The following is a 15,928-nucleotide window of genomic DNA, read 5'->3' on the forward strand; positions in this document are numbered from 1 at the left end:
GCAAATCCGTTTAATTCGTCATAATGTAACACTTGGTGCGGTCTCAAGGTCTCGATTAGAACACGAGAAAAACTCCAGTTGATATATACACTACATTTCCCACAATCCCAAGCGCGCGTTGCTCCTTGGTTGTCTACGTGACGTACACGCACTTCCGGTTCAAGCGTGGACGGCTTCATGACATAGTTGTTTGGAGAGAAGAACCGAGTGCGTCTTCGAGAGTCGTCTGCCTCCGCCACCCCGAGCCGACCTCAGTGACATCCTCGCGGGCTTGAAGGCAACGCCAGCCTCCGCCGCCGCGATGGAGGCGGTCCCCCGCATGCCGATGATATGGCTGGACCTGAAGGAAGCGGGAGACTTCCAATTCAACTCGGCCGTCAAGCAGGTGAGCTGGGCGGGGACGCGGAGCGACGGAGGCAGGCAGCAACTGGCTCCAAAGTGGCCGTAAACAAACCAGCTTTGACCGGAACCGAGCCAAGCGGCGTTTGTTGTCTGGCTAAACATTCAGAAGAAGTTAACAGAAGGCCGAACTGCTCGGCTAGCTTCAGCTACCTTTTGTGTGTTTTGATTAGCTTCGTGTTAGCTAAACGCTGGATAAAGGCTTTGGTCTAATTAGCCGGCAGCTAACGAAAACGCTAGCACGGCTAATATACGGACACAAGTGGACCAGCACGGGCCGGTACGGCCCAGCTGGACCAGCTCTGATCCGTCACTGTCACATGACTCAAAGCCGCAACGCCATCATAACAGCTAGCAAGTAGCAACAAGTGGACATGAAATGAAACTATATCAAGTTTTACATTAGTATAGGTAATTATGCTACCTGAAAGTCACTCACGTCAAATATATATAAAAAAAGAAGTGTCGCACAATCATTTTCTTCTATCTCCTTCCTTTTGTAGATAGTTATTTGCCTTTGGTCCCTTCCTGCTTTCCCTAATACACAATCATCCAAAACGTCATCGCTAATTCAGAATTAACAAAACAAAAGTCGATGATTTCCAACCACTCGAGCTCATCAGGTGTGCAACAAGAAATTGATTTAATTACTCCAAAAAGTATTTATTTACTATAAATATATATATATTTATTTTATTTGATCAATGCCAACGACATTTAGTCAAAGGCAGAATGTTAAAATGCTGTTACACTAGATGGCAATTAAGCTGTATAATGCTGCGACAATAGTTTGGTGGTGTAGTTTTGATTTTTGTTACATATGTTGCTTCCAGTGGTGTGCATCTCTTTAATGAGAAGCAATTTGATGCATTCTCAATATATGGGGTGCGATACCATTAAAGGATGGTTTAATTTTAAAGTGGCACAATTCAACTCAGTAGGATTTTAATTTAATTCAATATAGTACGAGAGGGTATAATGCAATGCCTTTGTTGTTGTCCTTACATATGAATGACCTTGTTGGTATTGTCAACATGGCATTTCCTTCAAGATGTAAAAGACGATTTTATGCATATCTCGATATATTTTAAAGTGTAATGATTCGGTTTGGTTAGATGCACTCACATCTTTCAAACCAAAACTAATATTCCGATTTTTCCCCTATTGTAACACATCTTTTCTTCCATCCATCTTTGCTAATGTTATTTAGTGGCAGGCAGAACAATGAAATGTTCTCCCCCTAGATATCAATTATCTACAGTACAGACCATAAGTTTGGACACACTTTCTAATTCAATGCATTTACTTTATTCTCATGACTGTTTACTTTGGAGATTCTCACTGAGAGCATCAAAAATATGTGTGAACTGATGTCGAGTTATGTATTTAACAAACAAAAAAAAGGGGGAAATAACTGAAAACATGTTTTATATGATATATTCTTCTTAGCTGTGACTTGTTTTTTGGTGTTTTGTGAGGTTTTTTTTTTTTCAATGGTATGTAATATGTGCAATAAAGGTTAGGATCACTGTGTTACATCATATGTCGATTTTGTTCTTCATTCTTCATACACAAGCTACACTGTGTAGCTTTTGGATGCTTTTTATGAGCTAAGTAGAATTTTCTGGGACATCCTGACACTTTCTGAAATGTTCTATAATGTGGCCTCGAATGTCTTAATATCTTGTGATGTGTTTTTGTGTTTGAGGATTCCGTTCTAGAGCTGGAAAAAAAAAAAAAAGCAGAACAGCAGAGATCATTTTTCCATATGATCTAATATTACAGCAGACTCGCACATCACTCCATTTTGTGCTGAGTGATGCATCGCTTCCGGATAGTAATCGTGATTTCAGGCAAACTGATTTTGTGATCGCCATAGCTTTGTGTGTGTGTTTTTGTTGTTTGTTTGTTTTTAAACAGAGCTCTATCACCCCAAGCTTGCCACTCAGAAATGGAATGACACTCATGGATAGGGGTGGATTTAAAATATTGATTAATGGAATTCTCCTTTGCACAAATTCATAAAACCATAAATCAATTCATGTGAAAATCAAATTTTACTTCAAGGCCTAAATGACTCCAATACCTAGACCTACAGGCCGTAAGTATATGATCAGTTTTGGTGATTAAAAATGTAAACAAATCCAGTATTTCACAAAATGTAAATATTTCAAGTGGCCAATAAACACAGAAATACTGTATTCCCTATAAAATACTTTGTTGTGTCATCATTTGAATTAATGACAGCAGCATCAAGGCGGCGATCAGCCTTTGGCACAGTGCAGTTGGGATTGTAGGCCAAGATGCTTTGATATTAATAGTGCTTTTATTCCTTTGCTATTAAGCAGGTATTGAATAATGACCTTTTCTATCATGTCTAAGAAGAGCTGACATTTGTCTGGTGTCTTGTAGTACATCTTGAAGAACTACGGCGAGAATCCTGAGAACTACAACGAGCAACTGAAGAAACTGGAGACGCTGCGGCAGGTAGGTTCAAGTCAGGTGACCCCGGTCATGTGACCACGGCTGGAAGGGACCGCCTGAAAGGTGTTTGTGTTCGTCAGAGCGCCGTGAACGTGACTCGAGACTTTGAGGGATGCAGCACGTTGAGGAAGTACTTCGGACAGCTCCATTACCTGCAGAGTCGCGTTCCAATGTCAGTGGGACAGGACGCAGCTGTATCCATCTCATGGTACGCACACACAAAAGTTATGTCACATGATTACGTTTTTTCCTCTGAGACTGACTCAATAAACCAAATGCGGGAAACAGCTGAGTCACTGATAAATCTATGTGAAATGTGTGTGTTTGTGCAGGACCGAGATCTTCTCTGGCAAAACCGTGGTTCATGAGGACATCTGCTACGAGCAGGCGTGTATTCTGTACAATCTTGGTGAGTTGAATAAGTTGTTGTTCCTTGACACTATAATTATTTTTTTTTACACATTTCTACAATCAAGAAGTCGTCACCCAACAATTTATTTATCAAGTTTTGACCATTAGGTAATGCAAAGGCTCATGGAATCTCCAAATTAAATTTTCTTTTGAGGAATAAATGGCCTTTTTTTGGGGCGTATAGCTTTTTCTAAAATCTCACCAATCTTGTATTTTGATGAAAATGTGTGTTTTAGGGGTGGCCAAAAAAATATCACTTGACAGCAGTTTGACCGATCAATACAAAATTGGGTGGTGATCAGAACAGAATGAACTAAAAAGTTTCAAGGACCATTGCCCGGAACAGGAAGTGAGCAATTTGGATTTGAAGTAGACTTTTTGGATGAATCCAAAGCCCAAATTGGAAGCAGTCATCCTTAACAAGGGGTGTCAAACTCAATTTAATTCAGGGACCACTTTGACCTAAATTTGATCTCAAGTGGGCCGGACTGATATGTCCATGTCCTAATATGCTATAAATAACAACAGGTCAAAATATATATATATATTTTAAAGTAATTAATTAATACATCCATTCTTCAAATATTTCCATTTATTATCCTATTGCAGAGTAATCTAAAATGTCTTCACTAGCCAGTGCAAAGTTTTTGCATCAAATTGTAACAGCCAAATTTCAGAATGTCATTTAAGTGGTTTTCCATGCAGCTTCCAGTGGACAAAATTAGCTATAACTGTTATTTCTTAGTGAAAAACTACAGTTTGTGTTCTGTCTTTACGGGCCACATTGAATCCCCTGATGGGCCATTTCTGGCCCACGGGCCGTATATTTAACACCACTCATCAGAGACAGATATGCCACACTAATTTACCAATCTTTTTTTCTTTTTTTTTTACCTATGTCATGTGTGCATTTGAACCAGAATCCGACTTATCTTTATAGGCCATGTATGTTAAAACCTACAGTGAACTTGTCTACGGCAGTCGAAGACACTTTTGTATGACAGGAAACAAGTCACAGTAACAAACATTTAGGACATAAACACAAAAGTACAGAGAGCCATTTACTGACTTAGTGTCCAGTAGTGAGGTTTGGCCATGTTCATGTAAGAACTCACCTGTGTTGGCTTGTAGGGGCTCTGCATTCCATGTTGGGAGCTATGGACAACCGTGTGTCTGAGGAGGTATGATGCATCTAAACACACATGCACGCACGCACGCACACACACACCCTCACGCTGTTTGTTGTGGTTCCAGGGCATGAAGGTGTCCTGCACACACTTCCAGTGCTCAGCAGGAGCGTTCTCCTACCTGAGTGAACACTTCAGTCACAACTTCAGCGTAGACATGAGTCACCAGATCCTCAACCTCAACATCAACCTCATGCTGGTAGGACACACACAAACACACACACATGCACACAGTGGGATTAAATCTCTGTGTGTGCGTGTGTTTGTCAGGGTCAGGCTCAAGAGTGTCTTCTGGAGAAATCCATGCTGGACAACAGGAAGAGCTTCCTGGTGGCTCGCATTAGCGCTCAGGTGGACCCCGTCAATCATTCCAGTGTTAGGACGTCATGGCGCCCGCGAAAGCCTGTTAAGCGTATACTGCGACGCCCACAGGTGGTGGATTACTACAAGGAGGCCTGCAGGGCTCTGGAGAACTCTGAGACGGCCTCCATGCTGGGAAAGATCCAGAAGGACTGGAAGAAGCTGGTCCAGATGAAGATCTACTACTTTGCCGCGATCGCACATGTGAGTGTGAAGTGCACAGCGTGCATGTGACGCCTCAATCGGCACACACGCCTCATTGTTACTCCTCAACAGCTCCACATGGGCAAACAAGCCGAGGAGCAGCAAAAATTCGGCGAGCAGGTATGTGCACACCTGCACCACAAGCGGTTGCAAGTCGTGGCTACGTGCTCTATTGAGTTTGGGTTTGTGTGCAGCTGGCATACCTTCAAAGCTCCTTGGACAAACTGTCTGAGGCAATCAAGCTGTCTAAGGTACAGGATTTGTCCGCACAGTATCACACTGGTGATGACGGTTGGTCTTACAAAACATGTTTGTGTACGCAGGGTCAGCCTGACAGCGTGCAGGATGCCCTGCATTTCACCATGGATGTGATAGGTGGAAAGTAAGAGAGTTTATAAAAGTTCTAGAATCCTTTTTTCACCCGGTTTACTTTAACTGAATGGCCTACTTGTAGATACAACTCTGCCAAAAAGGACAATGACTTCATCTATCACGAGTCTATTCCTTCTCTGGAATCGTTGACGTCTGTCAAAGGTAACAAGGACCATAGCCAATTTGCACATTGTGCTAATAGGGCTGGGCGGTAAATTAATTTTATTTGCGTTCTCTATAAGGGGGGGAAATTATCCTGAACAGAATATATTGCCTATTCCTATGTGCTAATGACAAAGTTCCATATCGTGTGCAGGTGCCCCCTTGGTCAAAGCCCTGCCCGTCAACCCCACCGACCCTAGTGTCACAGGACCGGACCTGTTTCTCAAGCTGGTACCCATGGCAGCCCATGAAGCCGCCTCTCTCTACAGGTATGCCCCTACGCTGTTAGCACATTAGCGCGCTAGCTGCTACACAAATTTGTGCTTACAGTGAGGAAAAAGCCAAGATGCTGAGAGACGTCATGACCAGGATCGAAAGCAAGAACGACACACTGGAGTGAGCAGAGTGCACATGTAAAGATGGAGTGTTGCTAATTGCTAAGCTAACACAGTCATTCCTTTGCATGCAGGCAGTTCATGGACTCATTGGGCGTGGAGGCTGACTCTGTAGACAACTTGGAAATGTACAACCACATCCCGCCGGTCCTGATGGAGAAGTGTGCTGCTCTTAGCGTGCGACCTGACACCGTCAAGAGCCTTGTCCAGTCCATGCAAGGTATGTGATGCCTAGTACACCAAAGACAAACTGTTTTAACAGTGGTTCCATAACTGTGGTCTCGGGGTCCGCAAACCATAACTTTGGGGACTGCAAAATCGTTTTCAGTAAATTGTTTAATAATTTTTAAAAGTGCAGGTCTACATCTGTGGATCGACGTGCCAATAAAACAAACATAGCAAACCAATTCTAATAACATCCAAACTTTTGTCTAAAAAAATATTTGCCAATATGTCATCGTAACATGAAGCAAATATTCAGCTTTTAAATTCCAATTAAATTTGGGGCCACGCATGCTATTTGACATTTGGAGTATGAGGGGTTTCTATAAAAAAGAAAAAAAAAATCATGCCTCTTGAGGTCCTGGATACAAAACGGTGAAATTTTGCTCTAAAAGAATGACCTTTATCTTTTGTTCTGTGCTTCAGTCCTCTCGGGCATCTTCACCGAAGTAGAGTCGTCCCTGCGAGAGATCCGAGACATTCTGGAGGGCGATGAGGTCGACGAACGGACCCTTACTGAAACCACTGCCCTGGCTGAAGTGCACCCAACGGCACATGCTCAGTTTCTAGCAGAGTTCCGCAGGGACCTGGAGAAATACATGGAGGCCCACGAGAAGGCCAGCTTCACCAACACAGAGCTCCACCGTGCCATGAACCTGCACATCAGCAACCTACGTCTGCTGGGCGGACCACTGGACAGCCTGAGAGACACCCTGCCTCACCCGCAACTGAGCGAAGGTAAAATTGGGCATGAGGAACTGTTTCAACTTCTAGCTGAGCGAAGGAAGCAATTACATTGTGCTGTGTTGAGCAGAGGACATGGCCGAGATGCAGTGTGTGAAGCGCATCCTGGGGAAGGTTCAGGAAATGAGGGACCAAAGAGGCTCTTTGGAGAAACAATTGCGGGAACTCATCGAACAGGATGATATAACTTCCATCCTGGTCACCACAGAGAGAGCCGATGTAAGGGTAAGTTTTTAGGGAGAATGTTTCGGCCCTTACAGTGAGGTACTGACTCAGGAACAAGGTTTTTGACATCACAGTGAGGCGCTGAATGGGGACAAAAGTTTCGGTCAGGACCTCCATTGTGAGACACCAAACCAGGAAGAACATTCCTCACCCCGGAATGAAGGTCCAGACCTAACAGAAACTCATAACTACAATTTGTACTTTCAGGATGTGTTTGAGGACCAGCTGAAGAAGTACGAACCATTGAAGGTCTACATTGACCAGAATCTGTCAGCCCAAGAGAACATCCTGAAGGCTCTGACCGAGGCCTACGTTCAGTTTGCATCTGTCCGCAAGAGCCTGATCGAAACAGAGCAGCAGTGGACCACCATGGTCCAGAGCCTGGTGGGCTCTTACGAGGCCTACGAGGACCTTATGAAGAAGTCACAGGAGGGCAAGGAGTTCTATGATGACTTGGAGGCCAAAGCATCACGTCTACTGGAGAGAGTAAAGTCTTTGTGTCAGAGCAGGACAGAGGAGAGGAAGCGCTTCATGGAAAGGTAGGTTTTCTTCTATGCTTACGTTGCAACTACTCACACTAGCACATTCTTACCTCTGCTGTCCTTGTAGAGAGAGCCAGAAGAAACCTCCAAGACCCACGGCAGCAAAGCCTTCCTTGAAGCCAAAATCTCAGGATGAAGACTCCAGTCTGGAGGATCCGGAGTTAGCCCAAATTAATGCTGCCATCTTAGCCTTATCAGAAGACAAACCAGAGCAGCTTTGCAGCCTCCCACTGGACATTCCTTCTCTTCCCACTTCTGCGGCTCAGCCAGGTTCAGAAGCATTCCTCCCCCCGGGTGCCAAAATGGGCGGCAGCAGCTCCTTGCCTTGGCCTGGTTCCTCAGCTGCCGGCCTTCCTCGCTTCCCGGCTAATCTCCCGCCACCGGAGCTTCTGGCTCGGATCGCTCATTTTCCAACATCTGGCGCCCTGCCCGTACCAGGACCTTTGCCATGCAGACCTATTCCTCACATGGCCACCCAGATGCCCCCACAACTTCCTACACAGGCAGTTTACAGGCCTCAAGTCCCTCAAGCGGGCCCAGTTTATCCTGCCCCTGTCCGGCCTTCAACCACCACTGTGGACACCATTCAAGCACCTATACCTTACACTCCGACACCTCAGCACCCTGTCCCACCCTCGATTTCTGCTGCCTACACCGGATCCCCTGTCCCACCCTCAGTTTCTCCTGTCTATACTGGACCCCCACAGATAGGAGCCTACCCCCACTTTGTGCCTCAAATGACACAACAGAAGCAGGTACAACATCAGTACCAACTCCCCATGGTGCAACCCCTGTCCTCCCTGTCCTACCAAGCTGGACCGAGAGCCCTTTCGACCCCTCAACTTCCGCTGCAGGCCTACCCGCATGGATACATGCCTCCGCAGCCTGGCCCCCCTTCCCAGCCTGGTGGTCTCCCGCATCTTGGCCACCCACCTCAGCCTGGCGGTCCCCCGCAGCTTGGCCACCCTCCTCAGCCTGGAGGCCACCCACAGCTTGGTCATCCTCCGCAGCCTGGCGGCCCCCCGCAGCTTGGTCACCCTCCGCAGCCTGGCGGCCCCCCGCAGCTTGGCCACCCTGCGCTGCCTGGTGGCCCCCCGCAGCTTGGCCACGCTCCGCTGCCAGGCGGCCCCCCGCAACTTGGCCACCCTTCGCAGCCTGGCGGCCCCTCTCAGTTTGGCCACCCTCCGCAGCTTGGAGCTCCTCTGCAGCCTGGCCCCCCTCTTCAGCCTGGCGTCCCTCCACAGTCTGGCCGCCCTCCGCAGCTTGGAGCTCCTCTGCAGCCTGCCACACCTCCACAGTACCCACAAGTGTTCCCAGGTCACATGCATTCACAACAAAATGGCTACACAGCTCGGCCACAGATGCCGCAAGGCTACCAGGCCCCTCAAAACTACACCCCCCACCAGCACCCTCAGGTGATGCCAGGCCCTATGCCAAGTCCACCTCGGGGCCTGATGCCTCCGCAAAATGCCTCTCTCCAACTCCCCCCAACATCTCAAACCGTACCGCCTGTTTCTCAACCTTACCTGCCTCACCAACACCTCTCAATGTCCCCTAATGCTCAGCAACTGGGACCCCATCCTCAAATAGCAAGTGGCCCCAGAGGGCCGATGCCTCCTACCAGCCAGACACTCCACCCCTCACATCACCCACAGATGCCTCCTGGTCCTCAGGTCCATCTTCAAAGGGCTCCCATAGGACACATCCCCCAAACCCCCCTTGCCCCGCAGCACCACCCTCACCCTGGACAGCCTCCCATTCCAAACATGCCTCGGCAACCCATGTCCATGCCCAGTCACACCCACTTGCAAGCCCACCACACTGGGGGTGTTTGTTACCCTGGAGGGACCCCCATGATTCCCCAGCAGCCCCTCGCACCGCAATCCATCTCCCCACAACAGCCTCAACCGTCTCACTCGCAGTCTTCTATGTACCCATCCGCTACAGGAGCTAATCTGCCCACAAGTGCCCCACTGACACCAGCTGCGCTTGGCCCACATGGTATACAACCTCACATTGCCCCCCAGCACATGCTCCAACCCTCTCCTGTAGTACAACCAGGACAGGCAACACTTCCTCCCTCCCCATCACCTGCACAGTCTACATCCCCCACACCTGGTCCATCTCCTCTGGTTCTGACCCCCCAGCAGAGGCCAACAGTTTCCCCCAACATGGGTGGCATACTTCCGTCTCCCTTGACCGTCTCTCCTCCTTCCACTTCTCTATCTCAGCGTCAGAACTCCAGCAACCACGACCTTCTATCCTCCAGTCCTGAGAGCCAACTGGGAGGCACCAAGTCCCCCACCAATGTCCTCCAGCCCACTAAAGCAGACCCCCAGGAAGGGGAGCGTCGCAAGAAGGACTCCCAGGGTGTTCTTCTGATCCAAGGCGATCCGTACGAAGCTCCGGAGCTCGTAGCCCGCCTCCACACTGAGTTGAAAGAATTCCTCACCCGGGTTGAGTCTCTGGATGAGCCTTCAGATGGCGAGAAGGGGATGTCAGTGCTGGACACATACTGGAAGGAGCTCCAGGAGGAGCAGGAGAGAGACGCCCGGCGGCTATCAATCGCCATTGCCCGCTGCTACACCATGAAGAACCGGAACCAGGACATCATGCCCTACGATCACAGCCGTGTGCAGCTGCAGTCAGGAAAAGACGACTACATCAACGCCAGCTACATCAAAGACCTTTCGCCATTTTGTCCGCAAATCATTGCCACGCAGGCGCCACTCACTGGCACCGCCGCTGACTTCTGGTTAATGGTCTACGAGCAGAAGGTCTCCTTGGTGATCATGCTAGTATCGGACCAGAAGGTGGAGAAGGTACGTAATTACTCCAGATTGTGCCGTTTTGTGTAATCTTGGTGCCAAGGAACTATGTTGAAGTGATTGGAGAAGCTTCATTAAGTCAGGCCAAAGCACTAATATACTATACAGTATTGCATTGGTGCTGTTTTGTAGATTCTTGGTGCCAATAAACTATTATGATGTGAAGGGTTGTTGAAATGTCTCAAGTTGGTAACATTTACTTTTGTAAACTAGCTAGCAGAAAGGCTGTGGGGGGAACTGGCCAGTCACAGTTCCTTGTGTTTTTGCATGACTCCAATTGTTTTGTGACGGTGTAGCTTCTGCTCTGGTAGGGAAAAGTGGTGCGCTACTTCCCAACGGAGCGCGGCCAGCTGATGTCTCAGGGTCCCATCAAGCTCAGTTTGACCACACACAAGACCACGGCCACCCATGTGGAGCGCATGATCTCCCTGCAGTACCATGAGCAAAGTCTGAAGCGCACCGTGGTCCACCTGCAGTTTACATCCTGGCCAGAGCTGTACGAGCACTCACGTCCATTCCTGTCTTGTCTTAAGTTTGTTCTGACGTTGTGTTCTTTGTGTCCATAGGGGGCTTCCTGAAAGTAAAAACAACCTACTGCACTTTATCAAGGAAGTCCATGGACACTACCTGCACCAGAGACCCTTGAACATGCCCGTTGTGGTCCACTGCAGGTCAGTTTTTTAGCCTGAGAAAAGAAGGTTCTAGTCCCCAGAGAAGTTACTAGCCCTGAGAGAAGGTCTAGTCCCGAGATGAGGACTGAGCATGTTCATAACATCAGTGTTCATGAGTAGGGTTGTGTTTATACTCAGACTCCTTTGAGGAGGTCTTAACCAGAACATGCTCTGTGTCTGTTTCTCTCTGTGCTGTAGTTCTGGTGTGGGTCGCACTGGGGCCTTCTGTCTGCTGTATGTGGCAGTGCAGGAGCTGGAGGCGGGGAACGGCATTGCGGACCTTCGAAACCTGGTCAAGAAGATGCGGCAGCAGAGAAAGAACATGCTACAGGAGAAGGTATGAAGCTGCCCCAAAAAGTGACACGGACACCGCCCGCTGCGGGTCCGCTTAAGTAACCGAGCGCCACCCATTTGTGTTCCATGCAGCTGCACCTGAAGTTCTGCTATGAGGCTGTGTCAAAGCACGCTGAGCAGATCTTGTTACAACACGGTGTCACCATGATGCCCTGCAGCAAGAATGCCGCCGCTACCGCTTCCAAGGTACACACACACACACACACACACACACACACACTACACAGCATCTAAACGAGCAAACGCATGCAGTTTACACGGACATGTTTGTTTGGGTCTCATCCACAGAGAAGTTTCTAGTCCGAAGAGAAGGTACTTGTCCCGAGTGAAGGTTCTAGTCTTAAGAGAATAGTCTTGTCCCAAATGAAGGTTCAAGTGCTGAGAATAAGGTTCTTGACTACGAAGAAGATTCTACACCTGAAAGAAATTACTCGCGTCAACAGAACGGTCACTAGTCACACCAAAAAGAAGCTTCTAGTCTTGAGAGAGGGTTCTTATTTAGAGAAAATGTTCTCGTATAATCCTGAGGCAAGGTTCTAAGTTCCAACGAAAGGTCTAGTCCTGATGGGAAGGTACTATTCCTGAGAAAGGGTCTCAGTCAAGAGAGAAGTCTAAGTGTCAATAGAATGGTCACTAGTCACACCTGAAAGAAGCTTCTATTCTTGAGAGAAGTTTCTTTTTGAGAGAGAGGTTTCTTTTTGAGAGAATTTTCTTTTCTCAAGAGAACCTTGTAATCCTGAGGGAAGTTTCTAAATTCCAAAGAATAGTTCTACAGTACAGAGAGGATTCTACACCTGAGAGAAAGTTCTCTTGTCAACAGAAAGGGTCTCATGTCACACCCGAAAAAGCTTCTAGGCTTGAGAGAAGGTTCTAGTTAAGATATCATCCCAAGAGAAGCTTGTAATCCTGAGGCAAGGTTCTAAATTCAAAAGAATCAATCGAGAGAGAAGATTCTAGTCTTAGAGAATAGTCTTGTCCCAAATGAAGGTTCAAGTGTTTAGATAAGATTCTAGTGTACAGAGAAGATTCTACACCTGGGAGAAGGAACCCATGTCAACACATAGTTCTCAAGTCACACCCGAAAGAAGCTTCTCGGCTTGAGAGAAGTTTCTAATTTAAAGAGAATGTTTTGGTCCCAAGTAAAGCTTGTAATCTTGAGGGAAGGTTCTAAATTCCATAGAATGGTCTAGTCCTGATTGGAAGGTACTACTCTTGAGAAAAGGTCTCAGTCGAGAGAGGACTTTTAAGTTTCGAGAGTATTCTCGTCTTAAGAGGTTATGATCTAGTCAAGGTAGAAGGTAATAGTCCCATGGTAATGGTCTAGTCCTTAGACAAGACTGTAGTCTCAAGAGAATGGTCTCGTCTTGATAGAAGGCACTGGTCTCAGGTGGATGGTCTAGTCGCAAGTAAAGGTTCTAGTCTTGAGCGGTCATGGGAGTAAGTACTATTACCAAGAGGTTATTTTGTCCTCAAAGAAGGTTCTAGTGTGAGGGGGTACTAAGTCTCGAAAGAATGGTCCCAAGTTAAGGTAGTACTCTTAAAGAAGGCTATAGTCAAGTGGGAAGATTCTAGTCCTAAGGTTATGGTCTGGTCCGAATTGAAGATTCTTGTGCCGAGAGAATGGTGTGGTGTGGTTCCACAATTGTTTTCAACAATCGTTGCCACCGTGACTTCCTGGTCTTGTTTGCAGTCGTACTCCCGCCAGGAGTCCCAGCAGGACCTTGTTCTGGGTGGCGACATGCCTATCAGCTCCATCCAGGCCACCATCGCCAAGTTAAGTGTACCACCCCCCCCCGGCGACCTGGACCTAGATGATGACGATGATCCACCCCTCTCCTTTTCGCCGTCCAGCCACTCGCCAATTGACTCCTGCCCCCCTTTGGAGCCTGTCGCTTTCCCGGGATCACCCGTGTCACCCATATCGGCCCCCGACTGCTCGGGGTCGACCCCTGCCGCTCTGTCCCCTCCACCACCCAACGGCCTGGATGCGGCATCACCGCCACCGGAAACGGTGGCCACCCCGCCACCGACTTCATCTTTGGAGCTGTTAGCCTCGATGACCCCCGAGGCCTTCTCCATGGAGGGTGGTGGCGGCGGGGGAGCTAAACAACGGGTGACCAAGCAGAGCTTCCTGCAACCAGTGGAGGGCCAGGGTCTCCATGGGAACCGGGGGGATGAGACCATGGACCCCCTCAGCGGTCTGGACCCCCTATGGAGCCTCAACAAACCCTAAAACAAGTCACACACACCCCAAAAAAAATCTCAGCATGCACCGCCATCACTATCCACATGGTGTCGCTTTAAGGCAACCAATCAAGCGACATTGTGTTTGTAAATATTTTAAAGTTTCACTAATTAAAAATAAATAAATGGAGTTAGACATCAGACGTTGCAAAGTGATTTTATTTTTTAAAGTTTTTATGGTTATGTCACTTATGCAGCCCCCACAGCCAGCGAGTGAGGGATGAAGGGGCGGGGTTTCTTGCCTCTATTCATTGAAGCAGTTTTTATCTGTTGGTGGATCCTCAGGAACCTGGCACCACCAACTTAGTCGCACATGTAGCTTCTGTATTTTGCAAAGCAAAACACCGTAAACCACACCAGTGCGTTTCACCTCGTGAGACCAATTTAGTCTCATCTGCCGCTCTTGCATCTCGCAAGTGCTACTTAAGTCGCACCTGCAACTCTTAACTCGCGATTGTGAAAGTAAAAATGAGAAATCCTTGTCATATCAAAGTGTATTTATTGGAAAATTAGTAAAAAGTTTTTTGTTACAAAACAAGTCAATAAGTTATGTTACTATTTAAGCCCACACAGCCAGCCAATGAGGGACGGGGGGTGGGGCTTCTGCCTCTATGCAATAAAGTTCATTTGATCTTCTTGGTGTCCTCGGACCCCTACTCCCCTCTTTTGTCTGACGTTAAGTTACATGGAAGAAAAAAACGGACAAAATGTGCTAACACAAAAGTGCCTAAAGAGCCTTAAGTTAGTGTGCGACACAAAACCATAAAATACATTCTTAATTCTACGTTTGCTTTGTTTGGTCCTAAAAGTCACATGAGTTCAGCAGCGAAACGTTAACACAGGGGTGGGCATTAAATAAAAATAAAGAAACATGGGCTATCTAGCTCATTCCTGGATAAGATTTACATAAAAATAAAAAAAAATAGGGAAAATGTACAGTATATGTAATAGTTCATTTGAGTTAAAAACGTTTTTTAATTGTTCATTTTGAATTGATCAAATTAGTCAAAAATAATTACAAAAAAGGCAACTATGTGTAATTGTTCATTACAGTAAAAGCTTATCTCACAAAATAGGTTTAATTTGGTTATTGTAAATCGGTTTAAAATGTATTTAATACTGGTCAATTATTGTGCTAATATTTTTAGATCAATACATAATTAAATGAGAATGAAAAATAAAAACCTAAATGAATGCAACCAACACCAAGGGACTGTTACTAAATGTAACTGCTGGGTGGGCCGAATGAAAGGAGAGCAGGTCATACTTTGCCCACCCCTGCGCCAAAGGAACGAAAAAGCAGAGCGGTGGTGAGAGTCACATGACCTCTTCAAGTTTCGACCACACATTGCTGTCATGTAAACGTGTGTGCACTGCAGCTTCCAGTTCAGCAACATCCTGCCCCTGCCAAAATAAGGTCCGCAACCCAGTAGACCACATCACATGCACATTTCGTATCAACAGATTCGCTGATTGGGCTTTTGTCAGCGCTCTGAAATCACTCCGCCAGCCCCTCTCGAAATGGAACATTTGTCCAATATGAGGTGGGTTTGTCAACAGTGCATTGCCAAGTGCAGTGTGAAAAGTCCAGTCTGCATCGCGCAAGTCTGTTGTAGCTTGCAACAGCAACAAAAATGACCACGTTATCGCCCAGGTTCCATAATAAAGTACCGCTAATAAATAATTGATGCTTACATAACAAACAGTGCCCCCTGGAGGTGTACATAGTAGGCAGCAGGTCACATTTTCGCACATAATGCGAACGAGGCAGCAGGTTTTTTTTTTTTGTCTTTCTATGAGGGAGGGCCGAGTTTTCCCGGGTCAAGCAGCATACAGGGCGTCAAATAAAGATCAGATCTCAGACCTCAGTCCAGTTTCTCTAGAACCGCCGGTACGAAGACCAGACTGAGTTCACTGCCAAAGTCGCATACGATGGCGGCGTTGTTGAGGACTAGTAGCTGCCTCACGCCCTGACCGTCGCTACTTGGACCCAAGTAGACCGTCTGGATCAAGTCTCCGTAGTTCAAGTCCCAGAATGAGACACAGCCCAGACCGCCAGTCACCAGAAGAGAGTCTGAGATCAGACCCAGGCTGGAACCGCAGCCGGCCTCCTGGGAAAGAAAA

At 47.1% G+C, this 15,928-nt stretch overlaps 2 protein-coding genes across 4 annotated transcripts in view; one reads left to right on the forward strand and one right to left on the reverse strand.

The window, feature by feature from the left end:
• The first annotated feature begins 104 nt into the window (after positions 1 to 104).
• On the forward strand, positions 105 to 13,945 carry ptpn23a (protein tyrosine phosphatase, non-receptor type 23, a). 2 transcript variants are annotated; one of them, XM_086079245.1, is made up of 24 exons: positions 105 to 385; positions 2,812 to 2,886; positions 2,964 to 3,091; positions 3,216 to 3,292; positions 4,426 to 4,475; positions 4,549 to 4,680; positions 4,752 to 4,832; positions 4,914 to 5,045; positions 5,118 to 5,165; positions 5,240 to 5,296; positions 5,369 to 5,427; positions 5,500 to 5,579; positions 5,734 to 5,848; positions 5,910 to 5,975; positions 6,049 to 6,194; positions 6,623 to 6,934; positions 7,011 to 7,165; positions 7,373 to 7,704; positions 7,775 to 10,529; positions 10,847 to 11,031; positions 11,102 to 11,206; positions 11,405 to 11,543; positions 11,633 to 11,746; positions 11,849 to 13,243. In XM_086079245.1, exons 1-24 carry the CDS (start codon positions 302 to 304, stop codon positions 11,858 to 11,860), a joined length of 5,439 nt encoding a protein of 1,812 aa, XP_085935371.1. In that variant the 5' UTR covers positions 105 to 301; the 3' UTR covers positions 11,861 to 13,243. The 2 variants fall into 2 exon arrangements, with proteins under 2 accessions (XP_085935371.1, XP_085935369.1); XM_086079243.1 differs by lacking the exon at positions 11,849 to 13,243 and adding an exon at positions 13,251 to 13,945 and having other exon boundaries at positions 107 to 385.
• The window catches only part of scap (SREBF chaperone), a 14,776-nt gene continuing 12,793 nt past the window's right edge, over positions 13,946 to 15,928 (reverse strand). For both annotated transcript variants that reach the window (XM_086079247.1, XM_086079246.1), the window contains one exon: positions 13,946 to 15,915. In XM_086079247.1, the coding sequence (XP_085935373.1) occupies positions 15,670 to 15,915 (246 nt within the window). In that variant the 3' untranslated portion in view covers positions 13,946 to 15,669. The remainder of the gene's footprint in view (positions 15,916 to 15,928) is intronic.

This window comes from Leptonotus elevatus, chromosome 6, assembly GCF_054856555.1.
Source record: "Leptonotus elevatus isolate MCC_2025b chromosome 6, RoL_Lele_1.0, whole genome shotgun sequence".
Lineage (NCBI taxonomy): Eukaryota > Metazoa > Chordata > Actinopteri > Syngnathiformes > Syngnathidae > Leptonotus > Leptonotus elevatus.

Coding starts and splice junctions, on each gene's coding strand:
- ptpn23a (XM_086079243.1), top strand. CDS start 302: ATGGAGGCGGTCCCCCGCATGCCGATGATATGGCTGGACCTGAAGGAA. Junction 3,293..4,425: donor GTGTATTCTGTACAATCTTG/GTGAGTTGAATA, acceptor GTTGGCTTGTAG/GGGCTCTGCATTCCATGTTG. Junction 6,195..6,622: donor CCTTGTCCAGTCCATGCAAG/GTATGTGATGCC, acceptor TCTGTGCTTCAG/TCCTCTCGGGCATCTTCACC.